Source organism: Dendropsophus ebraccatus, chromosome 8 (assembly GCF_027789765.1).
Source record: "Dendropsophus ebraccatus isolate aDenEbr1 chromosome 8, aDenEbr1.pat, whole genome shotgun sequence".
Classification (NCBI taxonomy): Eukaryota; Metazoa; Chordata; class Amphibia; order Anura; family Hylidae; genus Dendropsophus; species Dendropsophus ebraccatus.
Window position 1 is genome coordinate 40,317,055 of NC_091461.1, and position 19,696 is coordinate 40,336,750.

The 19,696-nt window shown below is 38.6% G+C and overlaps 1 protein-coding gene across 2 annotated transcripts in view; it reads right to left on the minus strand.

Moving 5' to 3' along the window:
* LOC138798538 (RING finger protein 122-like) overlaps window positions 1–19,696 on the minus strand; it is a 65,809-nt gene that overhangs the window by 43,966 nt on the left and 2,147 nt on the right. Inside the window, exons 1-2 of one of the 2 annotated variants that reach the window (XM_069979049.1) lie at window positions 17,963–18,185; window positions 14,261–14,404 (exon numbers count right to left, since the gene is read on the minus strand). In XM_069979049.1, coding sequence (XP_069835150.1) covers window positions 14,261–14,404; window positions 17,963–18,084 — 266 coding nt within the window. In that variant the 5' untranslated portion in view covers window positions 18,085–18,185. Of the gene's footprint in view, window positions 1–14,260; window positions 14,405–17,962; window positions 18,186–19,696 lie in introns of those variants that run through there. The other variant, XM_069979050.1, reaches the window with a different exon arrangement.

The window sequence follows — 19,696 nt, forward strand, 5'->3', positions numbered from 1 at the left end:
GGTGATATATGTGGTTATATATGTGGTCATAAGTAGTGATATGTATGGTGATATATGGTTATATATGTGCTGATATGTATGGCGATATATGTGGTGTTATATACTTATATGTATGGTGATATGTTTGGATATATATGGTAATATTTGTGGTGATATTTTGTGATATGTATGGTGATATATGTGGTGATATGTATAGTGATATATGTGGTGATATATATGCTGATATATGTGGTGATATATATGGTGATAGGTATGGTGATATATGTTGTGATATGTATGGTGATTTATATTGTGATATGTATGGTCATATATGTGGTGATATATGTGGAGATATATATGGTGATATATGTGGTGGTATATATATGGTGATATATGTGGTGATGTGTGTAGTGATATATGTAGTGATATATGGAAATATATACGTGGTGATATAAATGGTGATATATGTGGTTATATATGTTGTGTTATAAGTCAGTGCTTCTCAAACTGTGAGGCGGGCCTCACCAGTGAGGCGCCCCCTAGTTGTTGGTGAGGCCCAGCTGGGGAGCCAGTTTTCACAAAAGTGACTATGCACAGTCCTTTTGCTTTTTGAAAAATCTCCATTTTAACAACATTATTAACTTATTTTGTACCTGCTTTATTAGTATAGAGAGCTTGGGAGATGGATGAAAGCTAGTCCTAGCATTATTTCCAGCTTTTAAATGGACTTTCACCACAGATGGTGAGGCCCTGGCATCCTCTTGGTCAGTCTGGTGCGGCGCATGCATTGCCTTGGTCTGTTGGGTGAGGCTCCAGTAGAAAAATTTTGAGAAGCGCTGATATAAGTGGTGATATGTATGGTGATATATGTGGTGGTATGTATGGTGATATATGTTGTGATATATGTGGTGATATGTAAGATGATATATGTGGTGATATGTGGTTATATATGTGGGGATATGTATGGTGATATATAGTGATATATATGGTGATATATGTGGTGATATGTATGATCATAAATAAGGTGCTATGTATGGTGATATATGGAAATATATACGTGGTAATATGAATGGTGATATATGTGGTTATATATGTGGTCATAAGTAGTGATATGTATGGTGATATATGGTTATATATGTGCTGATATGTATGGCGATATATGTGGTGTTATATACTTATATGTATGGTGATATGTTTGGATATATATATGGTAATATTTGTGGTGATATTTTGTGATATGTATGGTGATATATGTGGTGATATGTATAGTGATATATGTGGTGATATATATGCTGATATATGTGGTGATATATATGGTGATAGGTATGGTGATATATGTTGTGATATGTATGGTGATTTATATTGTGATATGTATGGTCATATATGTGGTGATATATGTGGAGATATATATGGTGATATATGTGGTGGTATATATATGGTGATATATGTGGTGATGTGTGTAGTGATATATGTAGTGATATATGGAAATATATATGTGGTGATATAAATGGTGATATATGTGGTTATATATGTTGTGTTATAAGTCAGTGCTTCTCAAACTGTGAGGCGGGCCTCACCAGTGAGGCGCCCCCTAGTTGTTGGTGAGGCCCAGCTGGGGAGCCAGTTTTCACAAAAGTGACTATGCACAGTCCTTTTGCTTTTTGAAAAATCTCCATTTTAACAACATTATTAACTTATTTTGTACCTGCTTTATTAGTATAGAGAGCTTGGGAGATGGATGAAAGCTAGTCCTAGCATTATTTCCAGCTTTTAAATGGACTTTCACCACAGATGGTGAGGCCCTGGCATCCTCTTGGTCAGTCTGGTGCGGCGCATGCATTGCCTTGGTCTGTTGGGTGAGGCTCCAGTAGAAAAATTTTGAGAAGCACTGATATAAGTGGTGATATGTATGGTGATATATGTGGTGATATATGGTGATATATGTGGTGATGTGTATGGCAATATATGTGGTGTTATATAGTTATATGTATGGTGATATGTTTGGTGATATATATGGTGATATTTGTGGTGATATGTAAGATGATATATGTGGTGGTATATATATTGTGATATATGTGGTAATATATGTGGGGATATATGTGGAGATATATGTGGTGATGTATGTGGTTATATGTATGGTGATATATGTGGTGATATGTGTGGTAATATAAGTGGTAATATATGTGGTGATATGTATGGTGATATATAAGGTGATATGTATGGTGATATAGTTGTATATATGTATGGTGATATATGTGTTTATATGTATGGTGATATATGTGGTGATATATATGGTGATATATGTGGTTATATATATAGTAATATGTATGGTTATATATGTGGTGATATGTAAGCTTATATATGGGGTGAAATATGTATTGATATGTATAGTGTACAGCGCTATAAGTGGTGATATGTATAGTGATATTAGTGGTGATATATATGGTGATATATGTGGTGATATGTATGGTGATTTATGTGGTGATATATGTGGTGATATTTATGGTGATATATGTAGTGATAAGTATGGTGATATATATTGTGATATGTGGTGATATATATGTTGATATATGTGGTGATATGTATGGTGATATATATGGTGATGTATGTGGTGATATAAGTGGTGATATATGTTGGGATATGTATGGTGATACTGTATATGTTGTGATATGTATGGTGATATGTATAGTCATATATGTTGTGATATTTATGGTGATATATGTGGTGATATGTATGGTGATTTGTGTGGTGATATCCATGGTGATATATGTGGAGATATATGTGGTGACCTGTATGATGATATATGTGGTGGTATATATATTGTGATATATGTGGGGATATATGTGGAGATATATGTGGTGATATGTATGGTGATATATGTGGTGGTATGTATGGTGATATATGTTGTGATATATGTGGTGATATGTAAGATGATATATGTGGTGATATGTGGTTATATATGTGGGGATATGTATGGTGATATATAGTGATATATATGGTGATATATGTGGTGATATGTATGATCATAAATAAGGTGCTATGTATGGTGATATATGGAAATATATACGTGGTAATATGAATGGTGATATATGTGGTTATATATGTGGTCATAAGTAGTGATATGTATGGTGATATATGGTTATATATGTGCTGATATGTATGGCGATATATGTGGTGTTATATACTTATATGTATGGTGATATGTTTGGATATATATATGGTAATATTTGTGGTGATATGTATGGTAAAATATGCAGTGATATTTTGTGATATGTATGGTGATATATGTGGTGATATGTATGGTGATATATGTGGTGATATATGTGGTGATATATATGGTGATATATGTGGTGATATGTATGGTGATTTATGTGGTGATATATGTGGTGATATTTATGGTGATATATGTAGTGATAAGTATGGTGATATATATTGTGATATGTGGTGATATATATGTTGATATATGTGGTGATATGTATGGTGATATATATGGTGATATATGTGGTGATATAAGTGGTGATATATGTTGGGATATGTATGGTGATACTGTATATGTTGTGATATGTATGGTGATATGTATGGTGATATATGTTGTGATATTTATGGTGATATATGTGGTGATATGTATGGTGATTTGTGTGGTGATATCCATGGTGATATATGTGGAGATATATGTGGTGACCTGTATGATGATATATGTGGTGGTATATATATTGTGATATATGTGGGGATATATGTGGAGATATATGTGGTGATATGTATGGTGATATATGTGGTGGTATGTATGGTGATATATGTTGTGATATATGTGGTGATATGTAAGATGATATATGTGGTGATATGTGGTTATATATGTGGGGATATGTATGGTGATATATAGTGATATATATGGTGATATATGTGGTGATATGTATGATCATAAATAAGGTGCTATGTATGGTGATATATGGAAATATATACGTGGTAATATGAATGGTGATATGTATGGTGATATATGTGGTCATAAGTAGTGATATGTATGGTGATATATGGTTATATATGTGCTGATATGTATGGCGATATATGTGGTGTTATATACTTATATGTATGGTGATATGTTTGGATATATATATGGTAATATTTGTGGTGATATTTTGTGATATGTATGGTGATATATGTGGTGATATGTATGGTGATATATGTGGTGATATATATGCTGATATATGTGGTGATATATATGGTGATAGGTATGGTGATATATGTTGTGATATGTATGGTGATTTATATTGTGATATGTATGGTCATATATGTGGTGATATATGTGGAGATATATATGGTGATATATGTGGTGGTATATATATGGTGATATATGTGGTGATGTGTGTAGTGATATATGTAGTGATATATGGAAATATATATGTGGTGATATAAATGGTGATATATGTGGTTATATATGTTGTGTTATAAGTCAGTGCTTCTCAAACTGTGAGGCGGGCCTCACCAGTGAGGCGCCCCCTAGTTGTTGGTGAGGCCCAGCTGGGGAGCCAGTTTTCACAAAAGTGACTATGCACAGTCCTTTTGCTTTTTGAAAAATCTCCATTTTAACAACATTATTAACTTATTTTGTACCTGCTTTATTAGTATAGAGAGCTTGGGAGATGGATGAAAGCTAGTCCTAGCATTATTTCCAGCTTTTAAATGGACTTTCACCACAGATGGTGAGGCCCTGGCATCCTCTTGGTCAGTCTGGTGCGGCGCATGCATTGCCTTGGTCTGTTGGGTGAGGCTCCAGTAGAAAAATTTTGAGAAGCACTGATATAAGTGGTGATATGTATGGTGATATATGTGGTGATATATGGTTATATATGTGGTGATATGTATGGCAATATATGTGGTGTTATATAGTTATATGTATGGTGATATGTTTGGTGATATATATGGTGATATTTGTGGTGATATGTATGGCGATATATGCGGTGATATTTGGTGATATATGTGGTGATATATGTAGTGATATATATGGTGATATGTATGGTGATGTATGTGGTTATATGTATGGTGATATATGTGGTGATATGTGTGGTAATATAAGTGGTAATATATGTGGTGATATGTATGGTGATATATAAGGTGATATGTATGGTGATATAGTTGTATATATGTATGGTGATATATGTGTTTATATGTATGGTGATATATGTGGTGATATATATGGTGATATATGTGGTTATATATATAGTAATATGTATGGTTATATATGTGGTGATATGTAAGCTTATATATGGGGTGAAATATGTATTGATATGTATAGTGTACAGCGCTATAAGTGGTGATATGTATAGTGATATTAGTGGTGATATATATGGTGATATATGTGGTGATATGTATGGTGATTTATGTGGTGATATATGTGGTGATATTTATGGTGATATATGTAGTGATAAGTATGGTGATATATATTGTGATATGTGGTGATATATATGTTGATATATGTGGTGATATGTATGGTGATATATATGGTGATGTATGTGGTGATATAAGTGGTGATATATGTTGGGATATGTATGGTGATACTGTATATGTTGTGATATGTATGGTGATATGTATAGTCATATATTTTGTGATATTTATGGTGATATATGTGGTGATATGTATGGTGATTTGTGTGGTGATATCCATGGTGATATATGTGGAGATATATGTGGTGACCTGTATGATGATATATGTGGTGGTATATATATTGTGATATATGTGGTAATATATGTGGGGATATATGTGGAGATATATGTGGTGATATGTATGGTGATATATGTGGTGGTATGTATGGTGATATATGTTGTGATATATGTGGTGATATGTAAGGTGATATATGTGGTGATATGTGGTTATATATGTGGTGATATGTATGGTGATATATAGTGATATATATGGTGATATATGGGGTGATATGTATGATCATAAATAAGGTGATATGTATGGTGATATATGGAAATATATACGTGGTGATATGAATGGTGATATATGTGGTTATATATGTGGTCATAAGTAGTGATATGTATGGTGATATATGGTTATATATGTGCTGATATGTATGGCAATATATGTGGTGTTAAATACTTATATGTATGGTGATATGTTTGGATATATATATGGTAATATTTGTGGTGATATGTATGGTAAAATATGCAGTGATATTTTGTGATATGTATGGTGATATATGTGGTGATATGTATAGTGATATATGTGGTGATATATATGCTGATATATGTGGTGATATATATGGTGATATATGTGGTGATATGTATGGTGATTTATGTGGTGATATATGTGGTGATATTTATGGTGATATATGTAGTGATAAGTATGGTGATATATATTGTGATATGTGGTGATATATATGTTGATATATGTGGTGATATGTATGGTGATATATATGGTGATGTATGTGGTGATATAAGTGGTGATATATGTTGGGATATGTATGGTGATACTGTATATGTTGTGATATGTATGGTGATATGTATAGTCATATATGTTGTGATATTTATGGTGATATATGTGGTGATATGTATGGTGATTTGTGTGGTGATATCCATGGTGATATATGTGGAGATATATGTGGTGACCTGTATGATGATATATGTGGTGGTATATATATTGTGATATATGTGGGGATATATGTGGAGATATATGTGGTGATATGTATGGTGATATATGTGGTGGTATGTATGGTGATATATGTTGTGATATATGTGGTGATATGTAAGATGATATATGTGGTGATATGTGGTTATATATGTGGGGATATGTATGGTGATATATAGTGATATATATGGTGATATATGTGGTGATATGTATGATCATAAATAAGGTGCTATGTATGGTGATATATGGAAATATATACGTGGTAATATGAATGGTGATATATGTGGTTATATATGTGGTCATAAGTAGTGATATGTATGGTGATATATGGTTATATATGTGCTGATATGTATGGCGATATATGTGGTGTTATATACTTATATGTATGGTGATATGTTTGGATATATATATGGTAATATTTGTGGTGATATTTTGTGATATGTATGGTGATATATGTGGTGATATGTATAGTGATATATGTGGTGATATATATGCTGATATATGTGGTGATATATATGGTGATAGGTATGGTGATATATGTTGTGATATGTATGGTGATTTATATTGTGATATGTATGGTCATATATGTGGTGATATATGTGGAGATATATATGGTGATATATGTGGTGGTATATATATGGTGATATATGTGGTGATGTGTGTAGTGATATATGTAGTGATATATGGAAATATATACGTGGTGATATAAATGGTGATATATGTGGTTATATATGTTGTGTTATAAGTCAGTGCTTCTCAAACTGTGAGGCGGGCCTCACCAGTGAGGCGCCCCCTAGTTGTTGGTGAGCCCCAGCTGGGGAGCCAGTTTTCACAAAAGTGACTATGCACAGTCCTTTTGCTTTTTGAAAAATCTCCATTTTAACAACATTATTAACTTATTTTGTACCTGCTTTATTAGTATAGAGAGCTTGGGAGATGGATGAAAGCTAGTCCTAGCATTATTTCCAGCTTTTAAATGGACTTTCACCACAGATGGTGAGGCCCTGGCATCCTCTTGGTCAGTCTGGTGCGGCGCATGCATTGCCTTGGTCTGTTGGGTGAGGCTCCAGTAGAAAAATTTTGAGAAGCGCTGATATAAGTGGTGATATGTATGGTGATATATGTGGTGATATATGGTGATATATGTGGTGATGTGTATGGCAATATATGTGGTGTTATATAGTTATATGTATGGTGATATGTTTGGTGATATATATGGTGATATTTGTGGTGATATGTATGGCGATATATGCGGTGATATTTGGTGATATATGTGGTGATATATGTGGTGATATATATGGTGATATGTATGGTGATGTATGTGGTTATATGTATGGTGATATATGTGGTGATATGTGTGGTAATATAAGTGGTAATATATGTGATGATATGTATGGTGATATATAAGGTGATATGTATGGTGATATAGTTGTATATATGTATGGTGATATATGTGTTTATATGTATGGTGATATATGTGGTGATATATATGGTGATATATGTGGTTATATATATAGTAATATGTATGGTTATATATGTGGTGATATGTAAGCTTATATATGGGGTGAAATATGTATTGATATGTATAGTGTACAGCGCTATAAGTGGTGATATGTATAGTGATATTAGTGGTGATATATATGGTGATATATGTGGTGATATGTATGGTGATTTATGTGGTGATATATGTGGTGATATTTATGGTGATATATGTAGTGATAAGTATGGTGATATATATTGTGATATGTGGTGATATATATGTTGATATATGTGGTGATATGTATGGTGATATATATGGTGATGTATGTGGTGATATAAGTGGTGATATATGTTGGGATATGTATGGTGATACTGTATATGTTGTGATATGTATGGTGATATGTATAGTCATATATTTTGTGATATTTATGGTGATATATGTGGTGATATGTATGGTGATTTGTGTGGTGATATCCATGGTGATATATGTGGAGATATATGTGGTGACCTGTATGATGATATATGTGGTGGTATATATATTGTGATATATGTGGTAATATATGTGGGGATATATGTGGAGATATATGTGGTGATATGTATGGTGATATATGTGGTGGTATGTATGGTGATATATGTTGTGATATATGTGGTGATATGTAAGGTGATATATGTGGTGATATGTGGTTATATATGTGGTGATATGTATGGTGATATATAGTGATATATATGGTGATATATGTGGTGATATGTATGATCATAAATAAGGTGATATGTATGGTGATATATGGAAATATATACGTGGTGATATGAATGGTGATATATGTGGTTATATATGTGGTCATAAGTAGTGATATGTATGGTGATATATGGTTATATATGTGCTGATATGTATGGCGATATATGTGGTGTTATATACTTATATGTATGGTGATATGTTTGGATATATATATGGTAATATTTGTGGTGATATGTATGGTAAAATATGCAGTGATATTTTGTGATATGTATGGTGATATATGTGGTGATATGTATAGTGATATATGTGGTGATATATATGCTGATATATGTGGTGATATGTATGGTGATTTATGTGGTGATATATGTGGTGATATTTATGGTGATATATGTAGTGATAAGTATGGTGATATATATTGTGATATGTGGTGATATATATGTTGATATATGTGGTGATATGTATGGTGATATATATGGTGATGTATGTGGTGATATAAGTGGTGATATATGTTGGGATATGTATGGTGATACTGTATATGTTGTGATATGTATGGTGATATGTATAGTCATATATGTTGTGATATTTATGGTGATATATGTGGTGATATGTATGGTGATTTGTGTGGTGATATCCATGGTGATATATGTGGAGATATATGTGGTGACCTGTATGATGATATATGTGGTGGTATATATATTGTGATATATGTGGGGATATATGTGGAGATATATGTGGTGATATGTATGGTGATATATGTGGTGGTATGTATGGTGATATATGTTGTGATATATGTGGTGATATGTAAGATGATATATGTGGTGATATGTGGTTATATATGTGGGGATATGTATGGTGATATATAGTGATATATATGGTGATATATGTGGTGATATGTATGATCATAAATAAGGTGCTATGTATGGTGATATATGGAAATATATACGTGGTAATATGAATGGTGATATATGTGGTTATATATGTGGTCATAAGTAGTGATATGTATGGTGATATATGGTTATATATGTGCTGATATGTATGGCGATATATGTGGTGTTATATACTTATATGTATGGTGATATGTTTGGATATATATATGGTAATATTTGTGGTGATATTTTGTGATATGTATGGTGATATATGTGGTGATATGTATAGTGATATATGTGGTGATATATATGCTGATATATGTGGTGATATATATGGTGATATGTATGGTGATATATGTTGTGATATGTATGGTGATATGTATGGTCATATATGTGGTGATATATGTGGAGATATATATGGTGATATATGTGGTGGTATATATATGGTGATATATGTGGTGATGTGTGTAGTGATATATGTAGTGATATATGGAAATATATACGTGGTGATATAAATGGTGATATATGTGGTTATATATGTTGTGTTATAAGTCAGTGCTTCTCAAACTGTGAGGCGGGCCTCACCAGTGAGGCGCCCCCTAGTTGTTGGTGAGGCCCAGCTGGGGAGCCAGTTTTCACAAAAGTGACTATGCACAGTCCTTTTGCTTTTTGAAAAATCTCCATTTTAACAACATTATTAACTTATTTTGTACCTGCTTTATTAGTATAGAGAGCTTGGGAGATGGATGAAAGCTAGTCCTAGCATTATTTCCAGCTTTTAAATGGACTTTCACCACAGATGGTGAGGCCCTGGCATCCTCTTGGTCAGTCTGGTGCGGCGCATGCATTGCCTTGGTCTGTTGGGTGAGGCTCCAGTAGAAAAATTTTGAGAAGCGCTGATATAAGTGGTGATATGTATGGTGATATATGTGGTGATATATGGTGATATATGTGGTGATGTGTATGGCAATATATGTGGTGTTATATAGTTATATGTATGGTGATATGTTTGGTGATATATATGGTGATATTTGTGGTGATATGTATGGCGATATATGCGGTGATATTTGGTGATATATGTGGTGATATATGTAGTGATATATATGGTGATATGTATGGTGATGTATGTGGTTATATGTATGGTGATATATGTGGTGATATGTGTGGTAATATAAGTGGTAATATATGTGGTGATATGTATGGTGATATATAAGGTGATATGTATGGTGATATAGTTGTATATATGTATGGTGATATATGTGGTGATATATATGGTGATATATGTGGTTATATATATAGTAATATGTATGGTTATATATGTGGTGATATGTAAGCTTATATATGGGGTGAAATATGTATTGATATGTATAGTGTACAGCGCTATAAGTGGTGATATGTATAGTGATATTAGTGGTGATATATATGGTGATATATGTGGTGATATATATGGTGATATATGTGGTGATATATATCGTGATATCTTTGGTGATATATGTGTTTATATGTATGGTGATATATAAGGTGATATGTATGGTGATATATGTGGTTATATGTTTGGTGATATATGTAGTGATATGTATAATAATATATGTGGTGAAATATGGTTATATATGGTGATATGTATGGTGATATGTATAGTGATATAAAAGGTGATATATGTGGTGATACATGTGGTGTTATGAATGGTGATATATGTGGTGATGTATAAGGTGATATGTATAGTGATATATGTGGTGATATGTATGGTGAGATATGTAGTTATATGCATGGTGATATATGATGTGATATATGTGGTGATATATGATGTGATATATGTGGTGATATGTATGGTGATTTATGTAGTGATATATGTGGTGATATTTATGGTAATATATATAGTGATATGTATGGTGATATATAATGTGATATGTGGTTATATATATGTTGATATATGTGGTGATATGGATGGTGATATATGTGGTGATATGGATGGTGAAATGTATGGTCATATATGTGGCGAAATAGGGGGTGATATGTATGGTGATATATATGGTGATGTATGTGGTGATATAAGTGGTCATATGTATGGTGAAATAAGTGAGGATATATATGGCGATATAAGTGGTGATATGTATGGTGATATATGTTGTGATATGTATGGTGATATGTATGGTCATATATATGGTGATATTTATGGTGCTATATGTGGTGATATGTATGGTGATTTGTATGGTGATATATGTGGTGATATCTATGGTGATATATGTGGAGATATATATGGTGATATGTATGATGATATATGTGGTGGTATATATATGGTGATATATGTGGTGATATGTATGGTCATATATAAGGGGATATGTATGGTGATATATGTGGTGATATATAGAAAGATATACGTGGTGATATGAATGGTGATATATGTGGTTATATAAGTCAGTGCTTCTCAAACTGTGAGGCGGGCCTCACCAGTGAGGCACCCCCTAGTTGTTGGTGAGGCCCAGCTGGTGAGCCAGTTTTCACAAAAGTGACTATGATCTGCACTGTCCTTTTGCTGTTTGCAAAAATCTCCATTTTAGCAACATTATTTACTTATTTTGTACTTGCTTTATTAGTATAGAGAGCTTGGGAGATGAGTGAAAGGCAGCCCTAGCATTATTTCCAGCTTTTAAATGGACTTTCACCACAGAGAGTGAGGCCCAGGCATCCTCTTGGTCAGTCTGGTGAGGCGCAAGCATTGCCTTCATCTATTGGGTGAGGCTCCAGTAGAAAAAGTTTGAGAAGCGCTGTATTAGACTGCCGTAACTAGGGATGGGTAAGTTTACAGTACTTGAGAAGCAAAGCGCTTCGCTAGGCCCGATGGTCAGCTTGTCTGTCGTCTGCCTTTGAATTACCTGCCATTCCATACCGCTTCTCTTCGAGAGCCTGGAAAAGCTGGATCCAGTGCTGGGAAACTTCTCCCTGTTTCCTAGGACTGGATCCAGTTTTTCCAGGCACCTAGAGAAGAGTTCAAAGGCAGTTGGCTGACAAGCTCACCGCCCAGCCAGCCTAGCGAAGTGCTTTGCTTCCCTAGTACTGTAAATTTGCTTAATGCTTATCTGCAACAGATAATGCTTAACTGCAACAGTCTCCTTTGTGGTGTTTTAAAGTATCCGGCACAAAACTATTTTAACACTAGGGCTACACAAGTCACATACTCCAAGTATAGATACACTCACCGGCCACTTTATTAGGTACACTTGTCCAACTGCACGTTACCACTTAATTTCTAATCAGCCAATCACATGGCGGCAACTCAGTGCATTTAGGCATGTAGACATAGTCAAGACAATCTCCTGCAGTTCAAACCGAGCATCAGTATGGGGAAGAAAGGTGATTTGAGTGCCTTTGAACGTGGCATGGTTGTTGGTGCCAGAAGGGCTGGTCTGAGTATTTCAGAAACTGCTGATCCTCTGGGATTTTTACGCACAACCATCTCTAGGGTTTACAGAGAATGGTCCGAAAAAGAAAAAACATCCAGTGAGCGGCAGTTCTGTGGGCGGAAATGCCTTGTTGATGCCAGAGGTCAGAGGAGAATGGGCAGACTGGTTCGAGCTGATAGAAATGCAACAGTGACTCAAATAGCCAACCGTTACAACCAAGGTAGGCAGAAGAGCATCTCTGAACGCACAGTACCTTCAACTTTGAGGCAGATGGGCTACAGCAGCAGAAGACCACACCGGGTGCCACTCCTTTCAGCTAAGAACAGGAAACTGAGGCTACAATTTGCACAAGCTCATCGAAATTGGACAGTAGAAGATTGGAAAAATGTTGCCTGGACTGATGAGTCTCGATTTCTGCTGCGACATTCGGATAGTAGGGTCAGAATTTGGCATCAACAACATGAAAGCATGGATCCATCCTGCCTTGTATCAACGATTTAGGCTGGTGGTGGTGGTGTCATGGTGTGGGGAATATTTTCTTGGCACTCTTTGGGCCCCTTGGTACCAATTGAGCATCGTTGCAATGCCGCAGCCTACCTGAGTATTGTTGCTGACCATGTCCATCCCTTTATGACCACAATGTACCCAACATCTGATGGCTACTTTCAGCAGGATAATGCGCCATGTCATAAAGCTAGAATCATCTCAGACTGGTTTCTTGAACATGACAATGAGTTCACTGTACTCCAATGGCCTCCACAGTCACCAGATCTCAATCCAATAGAGCATCTTTGCGATGTGGTGGAACGGGAGATTCGCATCATGGATGTGCAGCCGACAAATCTGCGGCAACTGTGTGATGCCATCATGTCAATATGGACCAAAATCTCTGAGGAAGCTTCCAGCACCTTGTTGAATCTATGCCACGAAGAATTGAGGCAGTTCTGAAGGCAAAAGGGCGTCCAACCCGTTACTAGCATGGTGTACCTAATAAAGTGGCCGGTGAGTGTATATCGCCTGTTCTTGAACAGCGCCCCTCAGGTGTTTGTGGGATACCCTGTGTGCAATACTCTTTACAGCCCAGGTAAATCTGTGCCATTGCATCAGCCATTAGCACTATAGGGCACAGATGTTGCTATATAACACTAGGTAAGTAAACTAAACCAAAACCTTACCTGAAAACATAGCAGCAGAAAAAAAGGCAGAATACAAGTAGCAGGATCCCAGCTCCAAAAACAAAGACAAAGAAGTTCAGCTGCAATACCCATACCGTCTCCTTTGCCATGTTAGGCCTTTGCATAGGATGACCTGTGGACATTCTGTAAAAGAGCATATGATGTTTAAATCCAAGATGCCCCCAGCTGGGTTCACACACACACACACACACACACATTTACATTGCAGTACTGTATTGGCATTCCAACTGAAATGACAAGCTCAAAGATGGAGTTTGGGCAAAAAGTTTGCCACTTTGCACCAGAACAGGAAATGAGAATTTCCTTTGTTTCCATTTAGAACAATGGCTGTCCTCAGATCAGATTTTCTATTACAGTCATGGCCAAAAGTTTTGAGAATGACACAAATCTTATATTTTCACATGATCTGCTGCCCTATGGTTTTATGTGTGTTTGTCAGATGTTTTTATCACATACAGAAATATAATTACAATCATATTATGAGTAACAAAAGCTTATATTGACAGTTAGAATGAGTTAATGCAGCAAGTCAATATTTGCAGTGTTGACCCTTCTTTTCCAGGACCTCTGCAATTCTCGCTGGCATGCTCTCAATCAACTTCTGGACCAAATCCTGACTGATAGCAGTCCATTCTTGCACAATCAATGCTTGCATTTTGTCAGAATTTGTTGGTTTTTGTTTGTCCCCCCGTCTATTGATGATTGACCACAAGTTCTCAATGGGATTAAGATCTGGGGAGTTTCCAGGCCATGTTTTGTTCCCTGAGCCATTTAGTTATCACTAGGGATGGTCCGAACCTGCCGAGGTTTGGGTTCGTACGAACCTGAACTCTCAGCAATGATTCCCCCTGTCTTCCACCTCCGTGGAGAGGGTGGATACAGCCGGAGGACCTCCTGGAAAACTGGGATACAGCCATAGCCATAGGCTGTATCCCAGTTTTCCAGGCGGTCCTCTGGCTGTATCTACCCTCTCCACGGAGGTGGAAGACAGCGAGAATCATTGCCGAGAGTTCAAGTTCGTACGAACCCGAACCTCGGCAGCTTCGGACCATCCCTAGTTATAACCTTTATGGCAAGGTGCTCCATCATGCTGGAAAAGGCATTGTTGATCGCCAAACTGCTCTTGGACGGTTGGGAGAAGTTGCTCTTGGAGGACATTCTGGTACCATTCTTTATTCATGGTTGTGTTTTTAGGCAAGACTGTGAGAGCCGATTCCCTTAGCTGAGAAGCAACCCCACACATAAATGGTTTCAGGATGCTTTACAGTTGGCATGAGACAAGACTGGTGGTAGCTCTCACCTCGTCTTCTCCGAATAAGCTGTTTTCCAGATGCCCCAAACAATCGGAAAGGGGATTCATCAGAGAAAATGACTTTACCCCAGTCCTCAGCAGTTCACTCCCTGCACCTTTTGCAGAATATCAGTCTGTCCCTGATGTTTTTTCTGGAGAGAAGTGGCTCTTTGCTGCCCTCCTTGAGACCAGGACTTGCTCCAAGAGTCTCCGCCTCACAGTGCGTGCAGATGCACTCAAACCTCTCACACCTGCCTGCTGCCATTCCTGAGCAAGCTCTGCATTGCTGGTAGCCCGATCCCGAAGCTGAAACACTTTTAAGAGACGGTACTGGTGCTTGCTGGTCTTTCTTGGGCGCCCTGGAGCCTTTTTGGCAACAATGGAACCTCTCTCCTTGAAGTTCTTGATGATGCGATAGATTGTTGACTGAGGTGCAATCTTTCTAGCTGCAATACTCTTCCCTGTTAGGCCATTTTCGTGCAGTGCAATGATGACTGCACGTGTTTCTTTAGAGATAACCATGGTTAACAGAAGAGAAACAATGATGCCAAGCACCAGCCTCCTTTTAAAGTGTCCAGTAGTGTTGTCACGATACCAGAATTTTGAGTTCGATACCAATACCAACTTTTTTTTTTCAATGCTCGATACCAATTCGATACTGAATAAATTACATAAAAAACCCTCACAAGAATAGAAATTGAAACACTAGCTAGCTGGGGATGATGGGAGTTGTAGTCATGTAACACACACCAGCTATCAAGGGGATGGTGGGGGCTGTAGTCATGTAACACAACCTTCAGCTACCAGGAGGATGGTGGGGTTTGTAGTCATGTAACACACACTTCAGCTACCAGGGGGATGGTGGGGGCTGTAGTCATGTAACACACACTTCAGCTACCAGGGGGATGGTGGGGGCTGTAGTCATGTAACACACTTCAGCTATCAAGGGGATGGTGGGGGCTGTAGTCATGTAACACACACTTCAGCTACCAGGGGGATGGTGGGGGCTGTAGTCATGTAACACACTTCAGCTACCAGGGGGATGGTGGGGGCTGTAGTCATGTAACACACTTCAGCTACCAGGGGGATGGTCGGGGCTGTAGTCATGTAACACACTTCAGCTACCAGGGGGATGGTGGGGGCTGTAGTCATGTAACACACTTCAGCTACCAGGAGGATGGTGGGGGCTGTAGTCATGTAACACACACTTCAGCTATCAAGGGGATGGTGGGGGCTGTAGTCATGTAACACACACTTCAGCTATCAAGGGGATGGTGGGGGCTGTAGTCATGTAACACACACTTCAGCTACCAGGGGGATGCTGGGGGCTGTAGTCATGTAACACACACTTCAGCTATCAAGGGGATGGTGGGGGCTGTAGTCATGTAACACACACTTCAGCTACCAGGGGGATGCTGGGGGCTGTAGTCATGTAACACACACTTCAGCTATCAAGGGGATGGTGGGGGCTGTAGTCATGTAACACACACTTCAGCTACCAGGAGGATGGTGGGAGCTGTAGTCATGTAACACACTTCAGCTATCAAGGGGATGGTGGGGGCTGTAGTCATGTAACACACTTCAGCTACCAGGGGGATGGTGGGGGCTGTAGTCATGTAACACACTTCAGCTACCAGGGGGATGGTGGGGGCTGTAGTCATGTAACACACACCAGCTATCAAGGGGATGGTGGGGGCTGTAGTCATGTAACACAAACTTCAGCTATTGGGATGATGAGGGCTGTAGTCATGTAACACACTTCAGCTACCAGGAGGATGGTGGGGGCTGTAGTCATGTAACACACTTCAGCTACCAGGGGGATGGTGGGGGCTGTAGTCATGTAACACACTTCAGCTACCAGGAGGATGGTGGGGGCTGTAGTCATGTAACACACTTCAGCTACCAGGAGGATGGTGGGGGCTGTAGTCATGTAACACACTTCAGCTACCAGGAGGATGGTGGGGGCTGTAGTCATGTAACACACACCAGCTATCAAGGGGATGGTGGGGGCTGTAGTCATGTAACACAAACTTCAGCTATTGGGATGATGAGGGTTGTAGTTGCACATTTCGTGCTTCCAGGGCTTGGTGACCAGGATCTGGGCGGCAGGGTAATCTGCAGGTTACAGCCCCCCTCCCCCATCAGAGCACGGCCGACCTCCTGGTCATCCCCCACTGATGTCTGCCCGGGAGTTATCTGAGGGCCCTGGCCGCTCCTCCTCACAGTCCTGCGGCCCCCACCTCACAGTGCAGCCAGATGGAGTGGCCGCATCTCCTCCGTCCTCCTCTCCCCGACACCCGCTCTCCCTCTTCAGCCTCCTCACCTCCTCTCCCTTCTCCTCCGTCCTCCTCTCTCCCGGACCGCCCGCTCTCCCTCTTCAGCCTCCTCACCTCCAGCCTTCTCCTCCGTCCTCCTCTCCCCGACCCCCGCTCTCCGTCTTCAGCTTCTTCACCTCCAGCCTTCTCTGTCCTCCTCTCCCGGACGTCCCGCTCTCCTCCGTGCAGCTCCACATGCCACATAAATCATCTCCCTGATAACAGAGTCTGGCTGAGCCGGACCCTATTATCAGAGAGACACCGGCAGCGGGGGTCTGCTACACACAGTAGCCGACCCCTGCTGCATACGGAGCGGCTCAGGAGGGGTTAATGCCGCTGTCAGTGTGACAGCGGCATCTACAAAGTTACACAGCCGGCACTAGCAATTGCTATGTGCCGGCTATTTGAAATTGGCGCCGCCGGGAACGGAGGGAGAGAGAGCGCGGAGGAAGTGACAGGTGGGAGCAGGGGGCGGCACACAGAGAACACGGCCGGCGCTCAGATAGCCGCCGGCCGTGTTCTCTGCTCTATACTTTGTTAAACTGCGCTATAATGCTAATTAACAAAGTTTCGATACCAGGAAATCCTGGTATCGAAACGTTTTTTTGCCCGAAATATCGATAGTAGTATCGATATTTCGGTGCATCGTGCATCCCTAGTGTCCAGTGGTGTCATTCTTACTTAATCATAACAGATTGATCTCCAGCCCTGTCCTCATCAACACCCACACCTGTGTTAATGGAGCAATCACTGAAACAAAGTTAGCTGGTCCTTTTAAGGCAGGGCTGCAATGATGTTGAAATGTGTTTTGGGGGATAACGTTCATTTTCTAGGCATATATTGACTTTGCAAGTAATTGCTGTTAAGTTGATCACTCTTTATAACATTCTGGAGTATATACAAATTGCCATTTTAAAAACTGAAGCAGTAGACTTTGTAAAATTAATATTTGTATCATTTTCAAAACTTTTGGCCATGACTGTACAAATAATTCCAGTGGTTCTCATCAAATGACTTGTGTTTTATTTCACAGAAAATGAAACCAGAACAGACTTGGGAGTTATCAGACTTTCTACCTTCTGTCTTGTTATCACTGTAATATTCAGCGTTTTGTTCCTCTGTTGCCAGTCAGTGCCCGTAGTTTGCATCTACTCAAAAGCAGGATGTAAAAATTCGCACCATAATGAAAGGGTGGCCATAAAAGTAAATTTACAGCTTCCCTGAATGCAATTTACAAATGGAAAAACACCTACATCTTAACACCTTCAGGGACAATTTTTAAGAACTAACCTATAATCTCCCATAAAGCTGTGCAGAACATGTGGAAATAGGTGCATGCATGGTGCTATACTAAAAGCCATGCTATATTAGGGTACGTGCACACTACGGAATGGCGATGGAAAACCCGCCGCGCATTCCGCAGCTCGCACCCGCCTGCGTACTGTGGCGTGTGCATGTCTTCATCAGTGTCATAGATTCCATTCAATGGACGAGCAGATTCAGCCCTCCGTCCGAAGAATGAATCTGTTCATTCTTTGGACAGAGGGCGGAATCCGCCCTTGCATAGAGTCTATGACATGGGTGGAGATGCGTGCGCACCACAGTCTCACACCACAGTCCGAACACTGTGTCAGACTGGAGCACTGTGTCACTGCGTCAAACTTGAAAGAATACACCACTTCCTGCAGGACATACAGCAGCTGATAAGTACTGGAAGACTTGAGATTTTTAAAGCGAATGTACCATCAGATACATCGTTTTTTGTTTTGTTTTTTCCCTTAGTCACGCGGCATTGGCACAGTCTGGTTT